General features: G+C 37.7%; 1 protein-coding gene across 1 annotated transcript in view; it reads left to right on the forward strand.

Moving 5' to 3' along the window:
* Nucleotides 1–18,940, forward strand: part of LOC136858519 (E3 ubiquitin-protein ligase TRIM23) — a 218,119-nt gene that overhangs the window by 132,333 nt on the left and 66,846 nt on the right. Inside the window, exon 8 of the mRNA XM_067138121.2 lies at nt 6,297–6,536. Within this exon, the coding sequence (XP_066994222.1) occupies nt 6,297–6,536 (240 nt within the window). The remainder of the gene's footprint in view (nt 1–6,296; nt 6,537–18,940) is intronic.

The following is an 18,940-nucleotide window of genomic DNA, read 5'->3' on the forward strand; positions in this document are numbered from 1 at the left end:
AGTTTCTATTATCTTGTTTTTCAATGAGCCCGAAAACTCTATCGGATGGTAAAAATGAATGGCCTGTCACAGGGAAAATTAACTCAATTTCCTTAATGCTTTTAGGTGCCTTTGTGACAAACCAAAAGGAGAGCATTGATATCATAACAGAATTTTTATTCTTCCCCCCACATCCATCAGCAAAACACCTTATAAAATGAAACATTGGACATATCAGTAGTATTTAGCTTATGATAAAATGCTGATGCTATTTCATTGCCTTTTTCTGGCCCTTTCAGGTGTCACTTCATCAACCTTAGTGTCCATTTGTCCCAATATAATTATAATAGCTACACAGTTCTATGATAAAAACCACAACTTTCCTTACAACAGAACTGTAACACCTACAACAGTCACCATGAATAAGCTGTTCTTTCCCACACAATTGCTGCAATTCTTCTGCCCTCTAGTGTTAGAGGAGATGACTGGTATTGCAACTCATAACCATACACGGACGGCCGTGTTTGCAACTAACTCCAATTTTTGATGAAGTAAATAAGCTGGTTGGAGGCTGAACTTGCAGCTAATAGTTTGCTACCTTGTGTAAAAGTGGACAGAGAACACATTCAGCACAAAAATTGGATTTAAATTTTTGTGGGAGATGGCCGGTTTTGCAAATAGACGACTCATTTGAGCTCTGCATTAAAAGAATGCAGTTTGATCGGCATTAACAATATTGTTCGGTGCGTACGAATTGATTATGTGAGCCACGCTTTTTCGCTAACTGTTGGAATCGCCTGTGTTTGCGGATTCTGTTTCTCCACACACTGCCTGCTACTTGATATTATGGCATTCCCCAAAATTCTGAATACAAAAGAATTATATAATAAAAATCTTCCGGGCTGTTATGCCGTGGTCCACTCCTCTCGCTTCTCCCAGACGTTTCGACTACTGCTGCAGTATTATTATTTATAAGTTTCATATTCCGTATTGATTGGATTCATTGTAATAGATTTTGAATTATCGAGGTTCTACTGTATTCATCTAGCAACCCAGAAAACTATGGATTTGACTCTAACATTGCTCATTGTCGTTTATTTTTATGTTGATTTTAACGCAACATACTGCAACATATTTTACTTCCATTTTTTATCAGACATCCAGATGCTCTTAAGTAACTTCTTTGTAATTTATCCCATGACTGTAAATTGTCGTTTATTTTTATGTTGATTTTAACGCAACATACTGCAACATATTTTACTTCCATTTTTTATCAGACATCCGGATGCTCTTAAGTAACTTCTTTGTAATTTATCCCATGACTGTAAATTTGTGTGCTAGCTGATGATGGCCAAGATAGGTCGAAACCGGTACTATTCATCCACAATAAATGTATTGATCGGTGGAACATTTTTCTTATCTATTACATACTGCTGCGGTAGTCATCTTCTGTGGCGTCGTGTAGATACGCTCCCCTGTATCCTGCTGGCGACTGCGCCACGGCATAACAGCCCGGAAGATTTTTATTATATTGACACCGGCCGTGAAAGCCTTCGTACTTTAATGACAAAAGAATTACTTTTTCACTCAAACTTATCAATTATGAAGCACACTGAGACACACCGAAGTAAGTGAAAGTGCGGAAAGCTGCCTCTGCACTTTCTGGAAGACATGTTCTATCATGACATGGATAAATGTTGATTTTAAATTACTCTGTAACATACTTTTGTTTTAAAATGTAAAGGCCGTTTCAAATTAAGAATTCTGAATTTTGGTAATGGGGCCGACATTGTACTTCGAATTATGAATTACCGTATTTCGAAAGAATGAGAGCTTCTGCGAATTAGGCGGGATTTTGAATTTAACTGATTTTGAATTATCGAGGTTCTACTGTATTCATCTAGCAACCCAGAAAACTATGGATTTGACACTAACATTGCTCATTGTCGTTTATTTTTAAATGTCACCCCTCCTAACCCCTGTCCCTTGGATGCTAGGGGTGTATTACCCCACAATATTTTTTTCGCCATATGTGTACCAACCATAGGATAAACTTCATGGTTCTGATCCATATTGAATTGTAATCACAATATAATTATTAAATTAATGTCGTAATGGTCCACCTTGCAATACTATATTATGCAATATTCTAAATTACATTAACTAGGGACTAGTTTTGGCTGGGGCTGGCCATCTTCAGCCTTAATGTAAAATATCTAATAACTAAGCAAATGTACATGCACACAATTGACATAAAACAAATGAAACAAATATATACAAATTGACATTAAAAACTGGGATGAAATTATGAGTAAATTAGAAATAACTAGGTTCTAAATTCTTGCATCTTGAGTATGCTCATCATCAAGACTCGTTCAAGTATTAATATTCACAGAACTGTTAGTTCTAACACTGCTAATCATTACTAATTCAATTGTAAACGGGAACTAGTACAATTTACAATTACAATTGAATTAGTAATGATTAGCAGTGTTAGAACTAACAGTTCTGTGAATATTAATACTTGAACGAGTCTTGATGATGAGCATACTCAAGATGCAAGAATTTAGAACCTAGTTATTTCTAATTTACTCATAATTTCATCCCAGTTTTTAATGTCAATTTGTATATATTTGTGTCATTTGTTTTATGTCACTTGTGTGCATGTACATTTGTTTAGTTATTAGATGTTTTACATTAAGGCTGAAGATGGCCAGCCCTGGCCGAAACTAGTCCCTAGTTAACGCAATTTAGAATATTGCATATTATAGTATTGAAACGTGGACCATTACGACATTAATTTAATAATTATATTGTGATATGCGTACCAAGTTTGGTTAAGAGGTATACTGGAAAAAACACACACTCTCTCTCACTCTCTCTGCACTGATATTGCTTGGTCTTATTATTATTTGTATATTTCACCCCCTCCCTTAGGGGTGCTAGGAGTGTCTTATCCCCAAAGTAATTTTTCCGGATAGTAAGTTATATATATACTAAGTTTGGTGAGAGCTATGCTGGAACATACTCGCATTCATCCATAATCTCTGTAATATTGGACATCTTCTTTTTCACTCCTTCTGACCCCCATTCTAATTGAGGTTGAACTTTTTTACACGGCATCCGGAGTGTCACATTCCATCTTAGCAACCCCGAAAACTAAGCATTCAATGCTAATGTCAGTTGTTTTTGACTACTTTTACATTTCATCCCCTTCCCTAGGGGTACCTTGTCCCCACAGTATTTTTTTTTCAGTTATTTTTACATGCCAACCCCCTCCCACTGCCACCGCTAGGGATGGCTTACCCCCACAGTAAGGTAGTAAGTCATAAGAGTACCATGTTTGGTTGAAATTGCTCCAGTGGTTTAGGAAGAAATGTGGAAAGGTACTTCATAAAACATGGTGGCATGTTCCCATCTTCCTGTATACAGCAATTTTTTCTGGACTACTATGATAGAGAGTAAATCGCTGTCGCTTAGCGACAATCTGTCCATCAAGGTCGATCTTATGTTGGTGTGGCTTTGCAATTAATTACATAAAATTACTCATCATAAAATATCTATCTATCAAATTTCATTCAAACCACTTCCTAAACCCTCCCAGAAGAATAGGAACAAATTGAGAAATTTCAGTGAAAACGGTTCAGTAGTTTTCGAATCCATTCAAGACAGACATTAATTTTATATTTATATAGATTGTCAAGATTTGTAAGAAACATGAGGTGTGTAACAAAATCGAAAAATACACAATTTCCAGGAAGAAAAATGCTATCAAGGAATCGAGGTACGAGTTGGAGAATGTTTACTTCACCTGATATTAACTTGCCCAGGCTTCAGGAACCCCCACTTGGTGTGCTGAAGTTGAGAATTGATGATGATGATGATGATGATGATGATGATGATGATGATGATGATGATGATGATGATGATGATTCACGAATTCCTGTGGATGGCAGTATCATACAGTCCTCAATGTCTCAGAAAGAAAGGATGTCAAGAACTTTTCAGCTTCAGTTGTATGTATCTCCCGCTTTAAGTAGTATCGTTGGTCAGTGTATAAAAGACTGGCTAGCAAGAGTATTGTAGTAGACAGCTCTGTTGTGGAGCTTTGTAAGAAAAAACTCCAATGCTAAAACCCAGGCTGAGTTAGAACACACAAGAAACAAGCCTCTATTTCTTACCGTAAACTGTGGAATATCTTACATATGACTTTCTCTTCTGGGTGCTTTACCTCTCTCACCATTTTGTATCATACATTCTTGTAATTACTTAAGCATTTGGCTATAGTTTTTAAATTTTATTTTATCCGTCACATGCTTAACTGTTGTTTCAGTGTAATACTTGTCCGAATTAATGTGGCTCTTTATCACAAATTGACCAAAAAATAGTCATGACTTGTTCTATGATACTGTTAAGTGACAGATGTGATAAGCATGTCCTGCTCTGATAGAAAAATAAGCAAACCCCAGGTGTTTCAAGAATATTATGAAATTACCAGTTGAGTATTCTTCATATAACGAGTTTTGGATGGTGACCAGTATTTTCTGAAATTACTTAGCCAGCTAAATAGTAATGTGTGTGACCGGGCGAGTTGGCCATGCGCGTAGAGGCGCGCGGCTGTGACCTTGCATCCGGGAGATAGTAGGTTCGAATCCCACTATCGGCAGCCCTGAAAATGGTTTTCCGTGGTTTCCCATTTTCACACCAGGCAAATGCTGGGGCTGTACCTTAAGGCCACGGCCGCTTCCAACTCCTAGGCCTTTCTTATCCCATCGTCGCCATAAGACCTATCTGTGTCGGCGCGACGTAAAGCCCCTAGCAAAAAAAAAAAAAGTAATGTGTGTGCATAGGTGAGAAAGATAGTCTGTTTTTTGACAACTTCTTGCTGCCATTTGCATGAGTTTTCATTTCTCCAAAAGATTCCTGTATAAATCTATTCACTGAATTGGAAGAGTGTCCTGAAAATGAAATGGCGTATGGCTTTTAGTGCCGAGAGTGTCCGAGGACAAGTTCGGCTCACCAGGTGCAGGTCTTTCGATTTGACACCTGCAGGTGACCTGCGCGTCATGATGAGGATGAAATGATGATGAAGACAACACATACACCCAGCCCTCATGCCAGCAAAATTAACCAATGATGGTTAAAATTCCCGACCCTGCCAGGAATCTTACCCGGGACCACTGTGACCAAAGGCCAGCACGCTAACAATTTAGCCATGGAGCAGGACACCAGTGTCCTACAACCAATAGACTCGGATGTCATACAGTGCTTCATTGCAGAAAGCTCCTGATATGAAGCAATATTTTACGTCTAAGACAACTGAGTACACAGTGGACAAAAGATTGAGATGATAGTGATAACTCTAGGACTAGATAGTCAGAAAAGAAGTAGAAATGAAAATTAACATTCTGCTGGTAAACCATTTTGCAACATCAGTCTATTTCCTAGTATTGCCTCTCACAACTCAGAACTGTTCTCAGAAGTGCAACTCCAGTGAAAGTATCCATGATGACTGGAGTTGCCTGTGGAGATACGCCCATATGTAACGATAAGGAGAAGATATAGATATAGAAATTTAGAAACCTATGCATCAATTGATGGCAGTATGTTTAGAGGAGATGTGTGCCCCTGCTACTTTCATTGACTTAGGAGGGTTTGATTGACAACAAGGAAAATAATGAAAAAACTAAAAGTTTGTCCATTTATGTTTTAAGTAAGATCTGATTTGTTCATGAAATCCTGCAAGTATCGTTTTCCACATTATTTTTTATGATCCCTGCTCTCCCACACACAAAAAATGTAAAATAATGATTCTTCTGTATCTTTACAATAAAACAATTCATCAGTTTTTATTTGTTATACTGTAATTTCATTAGTGTAGAATTTAGGAGAATGAACTAGAAACCTGGTATGACTTTTTAAACTGGTTGCATCAGCTACACAGAGAGAGTGTGTTCATGTCCAGGTAAATATATTTTATGAACACTGAACCATTTTATAGAATTTCTATAATGGTGCATTACTTATTTGTGAAGTAGTTTTCATGATTTTGTTCATATAACGTACATATTGTGTTTTGAAGTCCATAATTTTTATAAGTTAGTGTTAAAGGTCACAGCCAAATATTTCTAATATTACTGGGAAGTTAGTTCATTGTCCTCTTATTACTTTCATTGATCTCTCTGCCTTTCTACTCAAAGAGATTAAATCTTTTGACTGTTTACCAGTGAAATGTTATTTTGCAGCCAATGTGAACTGATCGGTGAAAAAGATCATGTGAAATGAACTTCTTTATAATAGCTGTATTTTATGTCTAGGACAATCGCGTACACATTGGACCAAAGATCGAGATGAGAGTGGTAACTCTAGGACTAGACGGTGCAGGAAAAACCAGTATTCTCTTCAAGCTGAAACAAAATGAATTTATGACTATGATTCCAACCATTGGTTTCAATGTTGAAACAGTTGAGTACAAGAATCTCAAGTTCACCATTTGGGATGTAGGTGGTCAACACAAGTTGAGGCCTCTGTGGAAGCATTACTACCTCAATACACAGGTAAGGACCATACTGTACTGTATTTAGAAAAAGAAATAGCTAAGAAAACCCATGCCTGAGTGCACCAAGGTCAGTAAATATCAGTCTTACAAACTGTGCACCATTGATATTACTTGGTTTCAATACCATGGTTTCTTGATGCTAGTTTTTCTCACTGTTATTCCCCTTAGAATCAATTCAAAGTAGTATTTGAAAGGCAGTGATAATTTTGGCAGTCACTTCTGGTGTTACACCAAACTTGCCTGATAGGCAGCTTATATGTATAGCCAGTATGTGCTTCCTGCTTTTTTTTTTTTTCAATATAATATGTCTAATGGTTCTAAAATTGATCTAAATATTACCAGTTATGCGAATAATCCCCGCAAATTTTTTTCAAACAAATTGAGGTACGAAATTGGGGTGCAGGTTTTATTTGCAACATGCTCCTGGCTCACCTAGTTTTCTATGTTGGATGTACAGTATGCTTTGTGTAACCACAGACTGTATAAAATCATCCCCATATCCCATATTTAAATGGAAAACTATACAAACTTCTAATTTTAAACTGCCTTTACATAAAAAAAACCAGTATTTTACAGAGTAATTTAAATTCAAAATTTCTCCGCATCACAATAGAATGCGTCTTCCGGAATGTGAAGGGATAGCTTTCCGCACTTCCACTCACTTTGGTGTGCCTATAGTGTGTTTCATAGTTGTTAAGTTCCAGTGAAATCATATTCTTTTGTATTCGGCGTTTTGAGGAATGCCACAATATCATGGGGCAGGCAGTGTGCAGAGAAGCAGAATCCGCAAAGACTGGCAGTGCCAACAGTAGGCGAGCCTCGGATGAGTCCCGTATCGTTATTTTTCGTCACTATCTTCCCGTGCCGGGAGTGGATAATTTGCGCGCCTGCTGCCTTCCTTGTATGTGGTAGCTGTTTCTCAGGCTCCCTCTCCGGAATCGAACCCTGATTCCCCGTTACCCGTTACAACCATGATAGGCGCAGAACCTACCATCGACAGTTGATAAGGCAGACATTTGAAAGATGCGTCGCCGGTACGAGGACCGTGCGATAAAGCATAGCTCATAATTATAATCAATTTGTACGTACCGAACAATATTGTCAATGCTGACTGCTTTTTTTTTTTTTTTTACTGCCAAGCCCAGGCAGACTTATGGTTTTAAAGGAGATGGGTCACTGTACTGCATTACAATGCAGACAGAAGTGAAAGACTTCTTCCCTTCATCATAGGAAAGTTCGATAAGCCACGATGTTTTAAGGGCGTCGGGCAATATCCGTACAAGTACAAGGCATCAAAAAATGCAAACTGTACAGTAAACCAAGAGATTAAACACTTGCACACGGGAGCCAGCATAATTTGTCCTCGTCTTTAAATCATGCTTTTCTTTTTTCTTTCATTGCGTGCGGTTATGTTTGCCAGCGAGTTATCCAAGTGGATTATTTGAATAACGTAAATGCGCCTTGTTGGATACATTTCAGAAATAGATTTTTGCCTTGGCATTTGAAAGGTTTAAACTGTGAGCCAATGTTAATTACATGTAGTTGTGCGTATCAGATTATTTTGTTACGCGGCAAGAGTTGGCATTTCTGAATTACGAGTTGGCAGTTAATTCAAAATCGTGTAATAATGTGGTTTTACTGTATCGCAAAACTAACATCCAAGTTCACCGGTGTGTCTGTTTCAAGTGTTTACATTGCACGAAAAGAATTATCCACCACTGGTTGTGTTACTATCCGAGTAAAAAGAGACCGCGTGTGAGAAGTGTTTTAGACATGGTGTGTGACGAATTTGTAATTTAGGAGATGATTCTAGTGATGCAAGTGACAAGGAACCTTCCAATCTACAGGGATTCGAACCTATTGCAAGTTCAGATTAATGAAATACCTGTCACATAAGTAGGCCTACTTGCTAATTTTCATGGCGTTGTATAGCAGTGATAATGTATTTTTATCATCTCAGGCAAAGCAGCTATATCCGTAGATTAACATGTTCATATTTGCGTAAAGGACACATGGGCCTTGCGGAGTGATATGAAATGTTTGTTTATAACTATGTTAATCTTTTAATTCATTTCATTTTTTACAAAATTAGACTTCCTAAAATTAGGGTGCGGGGATTATTCGGCGGCAGGGATTATTTGCATAAATACGGTAATTACAGGAAATAATGTTTGACAGAGTAGGCTCTTACAAGATCTCGGATTTTTTAGAGTAATAAAATTGATCTATTCCAAATTTGATTTCAGGCATGAAATGTTAGGAACGTATTCCCAAAACATGCATCTCTCGTATAATTTTCTTTTTTAAATCAAAATTTTCTATCATCACCTCCCCTTAAAATCACATCACAACAAATACAGGTGTTTTATTTTGTAGATTAAAATCTAGGAAATATTGGCAGGAACACCTGTCAGAATAATTACAAAATGAATTTTTATTAATAGTTTTTATTTTTGAAAACTGTATAAAAATTATGATTGACAAAATAAAATACATTAGTACATAAGAAAAAATGTATAACTTTTCTTCAATATAACTGGCTGAGTCAGCAAAGACGATGCATCTGGATGTGCTAGGAGTAAGTGATATTCAGGTAAGGGGAGATAACGAGGAAGAGATAGGAGATTATAAAGTGTACTTGACGGGAGTTAGAAAGGGAGGGGCAGAGTCTGGGGTAAGGCTCTTTATCAGGAATACCATTGCACGCACCAGAGTTTCTGTTAGGCACGTAAATGAGCGAATGATGTGGGTAGATTTGTCAGTTGGAGGAATTAGGACAAGAATTGTGTCCGTGTATTCACCATGTGAAGGTGCCGGTGAGGATGAAGTTGATAAGTTTTATGAAGCATTGAGTGACATCGTGGTCAGGGTCAACAGCAAGGATAGAATAGTGCCAATGGGCGATTTCAATGCTAGAGTTGGGAATAGAACTGAAGGATACGAAAGGGTGATTGGTAAATGTGGGGAAGATATGGAAGCTAATGGGAATGGGAAGTGTTTGCTGGACTTCTGTGCTAGTATGTTACGAATACATTCTTCAAGCATAAGGCTATTCACCGCTACACATGGGAGGCTAGGGGTACCAGATCCATAATAGACTATATCTTAACAGACTTTGAATTCAGGAAATCTGTTCAATCAATCAATCAATCAATACTGATCTGCATTTAGGGCAGTCGCTCAGGTGGCAGATTCCCTATTTGTTGTTTTCCTAGCCTTTTCCTAAATGATTTCAAAGAAATTGGAAATTTATTGAACATCTCTCTTGGTAAGTTATTCCAATCCCTAACTCCCCTTCCTATAAATGAATATTTGCCCCAGTTTGTCCTCTTGAATTCCAACGTTATCTTCATATTGTGATCTTTCCTACTTTTATAAACGCCATTCAAACTTATTTGTCTACTAATGTCATTCCACGCCATCTCTCCGCTGACAGCCCGACATACCACTTAGTCGAGCAGCTCTTCTTCTTTCTCTCAATTCTTCCCAACCCAAACATTGCAACATTTTTGTAACGCTACTCTTTTGTCGGAAATCGCCAAGAACAAATCGAGCTGCTTTTCTTTGGATTTTTTCCAGTTCTGCAATCAGGTAATCCTGGTGAGGGTCCCATACACTGGAACCATACTCTAGTTGGGGTCTTACCAGAGACTTATATGCCCTCTCCTTTACATCCTTACTAAAACCCCTAAACACTCTCATAACCATGTGCAGAGATCTGTACCCTTTATTTACAATCCCATTTATGTGATTACCCCAATGAAGATCTTTCCTTATATTAACACCTAGATACTTACAATGATCCCCAAAAGGAATTTTCACCCCATCAACACAGTAATTAAAACTGAGAGGACTTTTCCTACTTGTGAAACTCACAACCTGACTTTTAACCCAATTTATCAACATACCATTGCCTGCTGTCCATCTCACAACATTTTCGAGGTCACGTTGCAGTTGCTCACAATCTTGTAACTTATTTATCACTCTATAGAGAATAACATCATCCGCAAAAAGCCTTACCTCTGATTCCACTCCTTTACTCATATCATTTATATATATAAGAAAACATAAAGGTCCGATAATACTGCCTTGAGGAATTCCCCTCTTAATTATTACAGGGTCAGATAAATTTTCACTTACTCTAATTTTCTGAGATCTATTTTCTAGAAATATAGCAACCCATTCAGTCACTCTTTTGTCTAGTCCAATTGCACTCATTTTTGCCAGTAGTCTCCCATGATCCTCCCTATCAAATGCTTTAGACAGGTCAATCGCGATACAGTCCATTTGACCTCCAGAATCCAAGATATCTGCTATATCTTGCTGGAATCCTACAAGTTGAGCTTCAGTTGAATAACCTTTCCTAAAACCGAATTGCCTTCTATCGAACCAGTTATTAATTTCACAAACATGTCTAATATAATCAGAAAGAATGCCTTCCCAAAGCTTACATACAATGCATGTCAAACTTACTGGCCTGTAATTTTCAGCTTTATGTCTATCACCCTTTCCTTTATTCACAGGGGCAACTATAGCAACTCTCCATTCATCTGGTATAGCTCCTGCGACCAAACAATAATCAAATAAGTACTTCAGATATGGTACTATATCCCAACCCATTGTCTTTAGTATATCCCCAGAAATCTGATCAATTCCATCCGCTTTTCTAGTTTTCAACTTTTGTATCTTATTGTAAATGTCATTGTTATCATATGTAAATTTTATTACTTCTTTGGCCTTAGTCTCCTCCTCTATCTCGACATTATCCTTGTAACCAACAATCTTTACATACTGCTGACTGAATACTTCTGCCTTTTGAAGATCCTCACATACACACTCCCCTTGTTCATTAATTATTCCTGGAATGTCCTTCTTGGAACCTGTTTCTGCCTTAAAATACCTATACATACCCTTCCATTTTTCACTAAAATTTGTATGACTGCCAATTATGCTTGCCATCATGTTATCCTTAGCTGCCTTCTTTGCTAGATTCAATTTTCTAGTAAGTTCCTTCAATTTCTCCTTACTTCCACAGCCATTTCTAACTCTATTTCTTTCCAGTCTGCACCTCCTTCTTAGTCTCTTTATTTCTCTATTATAATAAGGTGGGTCTTTACCATTCCTTACCACCCTTAATGGTACAAACCTGTTTTCGCATTCCTCAACAATTTCTTTAAACCCATCCCAGAGTCTGTTTACATTTTTATTTACCGTTTTCCACCGATCATAGTTACTTTTTAGAAACTGCCTCATGCCTGCTTTATCAGCCATATGGTACTGCCTAACAGTCCTACTTTTAAGACCTTCCTTTCTATCACATTTATTTTTAACTACCACAAAAACAGCTTCATGATCACTAATACCATCTATTACTTCAGTTTCCCTATAGAGCTCATCTGGTTTTATCAGCACGACATCCAGGATATTTTTCCCTCTGGTTGGTTCCAGCACTTTCTGAATCAGCTGTCCTTCCCATATTAACTTATTTGCCATTTGTTGGGCATGCTTCCTGTCGTTAGCATTTCCTTCCCAATGGACATCTGGCAAATTCAGATCTCCCGCTACAATCACATTTCTTTCCATGTCGTTTCCCACATAGCTGACTATCCTATCAAATAACTCCAAATCCGCGTCAGTGCTACCCTTTCCCGATCTGTACACTCTAAATGTTCAAAATGTTCAAATGTTCAGGAATGTATGAGTTTTTTGCGGATTTTTCGATGATACAGACCACTATCTGATCTGTAGTGAACTAAGTATCTCTAGGCCTAGGGTAGAGAAAGTGAAATCTGTCTGCAAACGAATAAGGGTAGAAAATCTCCAGGACAAGGAAATTAGACAGAAGTACATGGATATGATTAATGAGAAGTTTCGAACAGTAGACAGTAGGCAGGTTCAGGATATAGAAAGTGAATGGGTGGCATACAGGGATGCTGTAGTAGAAACAGCAAGGGGATGCCTAGGAACAACTGTGTGTAAAGATGGGAAAAGGCGAACATCTTGGTGGAATGATGAAGTGAGAGCAGCCTGTAAACATAAAAAGAAGGCTTATCAGAAATGGCTCCAAACAAGGGCCGAGGCAGACAGGGATTTGTACGTAGATAAAAGAAATAGAGCGAAACAAATAGTTGTTGAATCCAAAAAGAAGTGGTGGGAAGATTTTGGTAATAACCTGGAAAGGTTAGGTCAAGCAGCTGGGAAACCTTGCTGGACAGTAATAAAGAATCTTAGGAAGGGAGGGAAAAAGGAAATGAACAGTGTTTTGAGTAATTCAGGTGAACTCATAATAGATCCCAGGGAATCACTGGAGAGGTGGAGGGAATATTTTGAACATCTTCTCAATGTAAAAGAAAATCAATCTTCTCAATGTAAAAGAAAATCATCCTGGTTGTGTTGCAAACAGCCAAGCTCATGGGGAGAAGGAAAATGATGTTGGTGAAATTATGCTTGAGGAAGTGGAAAGGATAGTAAATAAACTCCATTGTCATAAAGCAGCAGGAATAGATGAAATTTGACCTGAAATTGTGAAGTATAGTGGGAAGGCAGGGATGAAATGGCTTCTTAGAGTAGTAAAATTAGCGTGGAGTGTTGGTAAGGTACCTTCAGATTGGACAAAATTGCACCTGTCTATAAGCAAGGGAACGGGAAGGCTTGTAACAACTATCGAGGTATCTCATTGATTAGTATACCAGGCAAAGTATTCACTGGCATCTTGGAAGGGAGGGTGTGATCGGTGGTTGAGAGGAAGTTGGATGAAAACCAGTGTGGTTTCAGACCACAGAGAGGCTGTCAGGATCAGATTTTCAGTACGCGCCAGATAATTGAGAAATGCTACGAGGGGAATAGGCAGTTGTGTTTATGTTTCGTAGATCTAGAGAAAGCATATGACAGGGTACCGAGGGAAAAGATGTTCACTATACTGGGGGACTACGGAATTAAAGGTAGATTATTAAAATCAATCAAAGGCATTTATGTTAACAATTGGGCTTCAGTGAGAATTGATGGTAGAATGAGTTCTTGGTTCAGGGTACTTACAGGGGTTAGACAAGGCTGTAATCTTTCACCTTTGCTGTTCGTAGTTTACATGGATCATCTGTTGAAAGGTATAAAATGGCAGGGGGGATTCAGTTAGGTGGAAATGTAGTAAGCAGTTTGGCCTATGCTGACTACTTGGTCTTAATGGCAGACTGTGCCGAAAGCCTGCAGTCTAATATCTTGCAACTTGAAAATAGGTGCAATGAGTATGGTATGAAAATTAGCCTTTCGAAGACTAAATTGACGTCAGTAGGTAAGAAATTAAACAGGATTGAATGTCTGATTGGTGATACAAAGCTAGAACAGGTCGATAATTTCAAGTATTTAGGTTGTGTGTACTCCCAGGATGGTAATATAGTAAGTGAGATTGAATCAAGGTGTAGTAAAGCTAATGCAGTGAGCTCGCAGTTGCGATCAGCAGTATTCTGTAAGAAGGAAGTCAGCTCCCAGACAAAACTATCTTTACATCGGTCTGTTTTCAGACCAACTTTGCTTTACGGGAGCGAAAGGTGAGTAAAGATTTTAAAAATACGATCTGTATGTAATATTCATGTTAATGTAGTCAATACGGGATTGAAATGATGTCTAGAAGTTATTCTTCATAGTGATAGAAGATGTCAGGGACTAGATCCTCGTAATATTCATGTAAATAGGCCTTGCAGATCGGTAGACCATCATAAGATGTATGTGTGGTACTGCACACATTTTGTCTTTCCACTGCTGATGATGGCTCAATTGAGCCAAAACATGTACACTTTTAAATGTAAATGTAATGTTAATTAAATAATCTGTAAGATTATAAAGTGTAGTAGAGTAGGTGGAAATCTTATACTTTAACTTAGATGCTATGACAATTATAACTAAACTTATTTCGTAATGGTCCATCTTGTCAATACTATATTATGTAACATTTACATTACATTTTTAATCGAGGAACTAGTTTCGGCCTTGGCTGGCCATCATCAGCCATAATATAAAACTGTACAAGTACATCTAATAACTAAAACAAATGTACAAACATACACAAATGACATTAAAAGGTATTAAAAGCATCTGGATCACTGTCTCCTCAAACGTCACCTGTTCCAAAAATTACTGCATTGGATTTTACTGAACACTTCACAAACTCAATAAACCTCTCAATCCCGAATCACAGTGACCTGTAATTTAAAACTTGAACACCATCAATTTCAGACTGTCTAAAACCAAAATAACTGATCGATTCCTTGAAATATTTCTATCTCATAAGTTAAAACAAGTCTTAAAACTCTAGAGCTGAAGGGAAATCACATCCAAACCGATTAGTAGTAACAACTGTTACTGCAGTCCTACCAAATGTCATGTTTGGTTTATGTACAGTTCTAAAATAAAATTAACACATGTTTTCAAAAGCTTATTTGTATATACAGAATTAAACAAACAAACAAAAATTACTAAAGTAGATTTGTCAGACATAACTAATAGTTGCTTGAAAATGTTCCAGTTGCATAAAGTAGCGGTGCTACTAGAAGGCGAAATCGGAAAGTTTGGTTGACGAAGATTTCACTGTATCAAACAAAAGAGCCTGCCTGCTCTGTTCAGAAGACTTTTGATTCACGCAGCTTTTATCCTTAGCCATAGTGCAGTGCTGTTGCACATTAAAATGCTTTATAGCTGCTACCTTAACTTAATACGCTTTACAAAAAAGAATTGTTCCATCAGTACTGAACTTCTCTTCACCAAACTCTTTCACATACTTTCTTAACTTTACAGCTTCACTACACTTCACTTTCGGCATGATGGGGTTCACTGCAGTACTACAAGTGTGACCAATCTGTTGAAATTCGTTGGTAGTGAAAGAGCAAGGGAGCTTTAATTCGACCTTGCAAGGAGGAACTGGGTGAGATATAACATGGCATTTCCTTGTTTGCTATTTGCTTCTGAGCTAAATATATCTACTGGAGTGACATCCTATTGAAAGGCGGAAACACACTATTGTCATGTTCCATGACCTCACGCGTACAGTGTCACCATCTAACTTGTCCAGAAAGATGTGCTAAAAGACGTCCATAGAGGAGCGCCTTCTTGGAATCAGGTCTTCTAAACCTGCTACCTGCCTGTTATGGAAAAAGAAAAAAATATATCTACTGCACTATTCGGAAATCCTGTGTTTGAAATTAAACGCAGATAACACGTACCTTGTTAACAATGCCTCAATTTTTAAAAAAATGCTGAAATTATAACCAAATATGACCTTATATCATTAAAATGAGCAAAATATGACCAAAATCATAAAAATGGCCAAAATATGCATTTATAGGCAACACCAAATTGCTTTAAACGTGGTCAGCAACCTGTCATTCAAACTTATTTTTCAGATTTCGGGTAAAATGAGCTCAGGAAAAAAAATATGACTTTTCCTTAACATCCAAACCTTATTTATTACCTTTGATCCCAAGCGGTGTATAAATTGAAGCTCAACAGAGGTTTAAGCACAATGAAAGGTAGCAGGGCCAATATTGGCCACTGCTTCAATAGTGGACTATTAGGCCATAATTCTCTTAAAATAAGAATCAAAAGCATCAGAATAGATTTAATGGGATAAATGTAGTAGCGGATGGCGTCTAGTGGCGAGTGAGAGTACTATTTGTTTCATGAAGCCCCATAGGAATGAGTGGGGGGATGTTGAAAATCACATCAGACGTCTCTCTTTTGAAGTGCCGTGATGTGCTATCAAACATTGGGTAAGTGTTTACATATTATTTTGGAATGTAAATCACTGAAGACCCACATTGATCTGCTATACTGTTACTGTAGAATGTGCAGATTAGTGATTGTGTGTTTGAAGTAATTATTCGTGTGCATGATACATTAGGTTTGGTGTCCACTATTCCAGCATAAAAACAGTGATTATGATATTGGTGTCTCAAGATATAATCTTTTCTTCTGATCGGTATTCAAAAGTAAACTTGCAGTCTCTCATAAACCATACTGTGTTGATTTTGTGAAGTTTTGATGATAAAATCCAATAGTGGATAGTAGGTGTCCACTAATTACTCATAACTAGGGCTCGGATCGATATGCTCGATAAAATCTCCAGATATGCTCGAAAACCATGTGTTATATGCTCGATAGATATGCTCGAAAAACCCATTATATGCTCCATAAATATGTTCGAAAAACCATTTATGCGGTTAAATGTGCAGAATATGCTCGAAAAACACCGTTAAAAACTATAGAAAGGAAAGTGAAACGAAAAAACCAATAACATATCTCTATATACGAGCTTTATTTTCTAATTGTATGTATGATACACTGCGATATACTCGCATTCAAGTTTCAAAGTATATATATGAGAAGTTTTCTTATAAAAGTTACAGTTTAAAAGTTCATTTACAAGATGTTCAGAATGAAGCGAGTCAATGAAGTAGATCTGCATTCCTCTGTACAACAAGAATTTCTTCTATGTTTTCAGTTTTGAATGATTTTCTTAAATCAGTCAAAAGTTTCAGTGATGAGAACGATCTTTCGACGTCAACTGACACAAGAGGTAAATATTTGAATGATGCTGCTTCTTGTGCAGAGTAGTTCGGAAAATCCTCTGACGGTGCAGACTCGCCACGCAGCATCCTTTCCAAGTCCAACGCTGCACTCCAACCAAGATTTCGAGCCAGCACGAACTCCAATTTTTGTTTCACGGTTTTCCCAGTCTCTCCAGGCCACTAGTCAGCTTCTTGGATGACTCCTTGTATTGTAGCGACCACTTCAACCAACTCCATCCCTCATGATTCCAACTTTAGGATGGCCTCAGGAATGACGCTTATATAGGCTTTTATGAAAGTCAAGGATGGCATCAAGCCCTTTCGCGATGTATATGCTGTTCGCTCATCAAACGTATTGATCACCTGGAAAAAATATAAATGAAAAACATTAGCCGAGGAGAATAACTGAGAAAATTACAAAATTAGGTGCCGTATGATGGAGTGCAGCTGAAGTTATCTGCAAAAGTGATAGAATCATTAAAATGTTCATGAAACTGGAGAACACTAAGTACACCATCATACAAGTGTATGCCCCACAGACAGGCCGCAGTGAGGAAGACAAAGAGAAATTTCGGCAAGACCTGGAAGATACAGTTAATGAGGAAAATCTTATTATTATTGGAGATCTAAATGCGCAAGTTGGGATAGACAGACTTGGGTACGAGAACATCATTGGTCCACATGGATTTGGACAAAGGAACCCAGAAGGAGAACAACTATTAGATCTGTGCAGAAGAAATGATCTTATAATCAAAAATACATTCTTCAAAAACAGAGACAGTCACAGAATAACAAGGTACAGTTGGGATGGCCAGTATAGAACATTGATTGACTACATAATCACAAATAAAGATGGTGGCAGGTACATCACAGATGTAAAGGTCATCCCTAGTGAAAGCATGGACAGTGACCACAGATTGTTGGTAGTAGACTTCAAACATAAGACAAATGAAACGCAGAAACTTATTACGAAAAAACCAAGGGTTAAAACTTGGAAGTTGCAAGAAGTGCAAATAAAGGAAGAATACAAATTAAGGATTCAACAGAGTTTGCCGAAGTGTGAAGTAATCAGCGTTAATGAAGAATGGAAGGCCTTCAAAGACACCTTTGTGGGAGAAGCCAAAAACCTATGTGGAGTTGCAAGTTCTATCAAAAGAAAAAAGGAGACACCATGGTGGAATGATAGAGTGGAAACAGCTGTGAAAGAAAGAAACCAAGTAAAGAAGGCACTGGACAAGGAAAAACAAAAACAGGGACAAGAACGAAATGAACAAGAAATACAAAGACTTCAAGGAGTATACAGGAACAAGAAACTTGCTGTAAAGAACATTGTAAAGGAAGAAAAAGAGAAGAAATGGAATGAGTTTGCAGACAAACTGGAAGAGGACAGTAGAGGAAATATGAAATTGCTATACAGAGGAGTGAAAAACAAGCGAAGGGATCAAGAGACCATAAAAGCAACAGAACGTGATGATGGAACTCTGGCATAAGAAGAGGGAGAAATTAAACAAGAACTCAAGATCTATTTCGAAAAGCTGCTGAATGGAGATACAGAAAACATAACAACGAATAGAGGAGAGCCAAGTCGAGGAACCACAACTGAACCACCAATTACATGGCTTGAGGTTGAAAATGCGCTCAAGAGCATGAAGAAAGGAAAGGCAGTGGGCATAGATGAACTAAGTGCAGATATGCTGAAAGCAGCGGGAATTCCAGGAATCCAATGGCTCTACAGACTGCTCAACAAGATATGGGAGGAAAATACTATTCCTGAGGACTGGAAAATGGGCATCATTGTACCTCTGTTCAAGAAAGGAAGCCGACAAAAATGTACTAATTACCGTGG

The sequence above is a fragment of the Anabrus simplex genome, chromosome 1, assembly GCF_040414725.1.
Source record: "Anabrus simplex isolate iqAnaSimp1 chromosome 1, ASM4041472v1, whole genome shotgun sequence".
In the NCBI taxonomy this organism is placed as follows: Eukaryota; Metazoa; Arthropoda; class Insecta; order Orthoptera; family Tettigoniidae; genus Anabrus; species Anabrus simplex.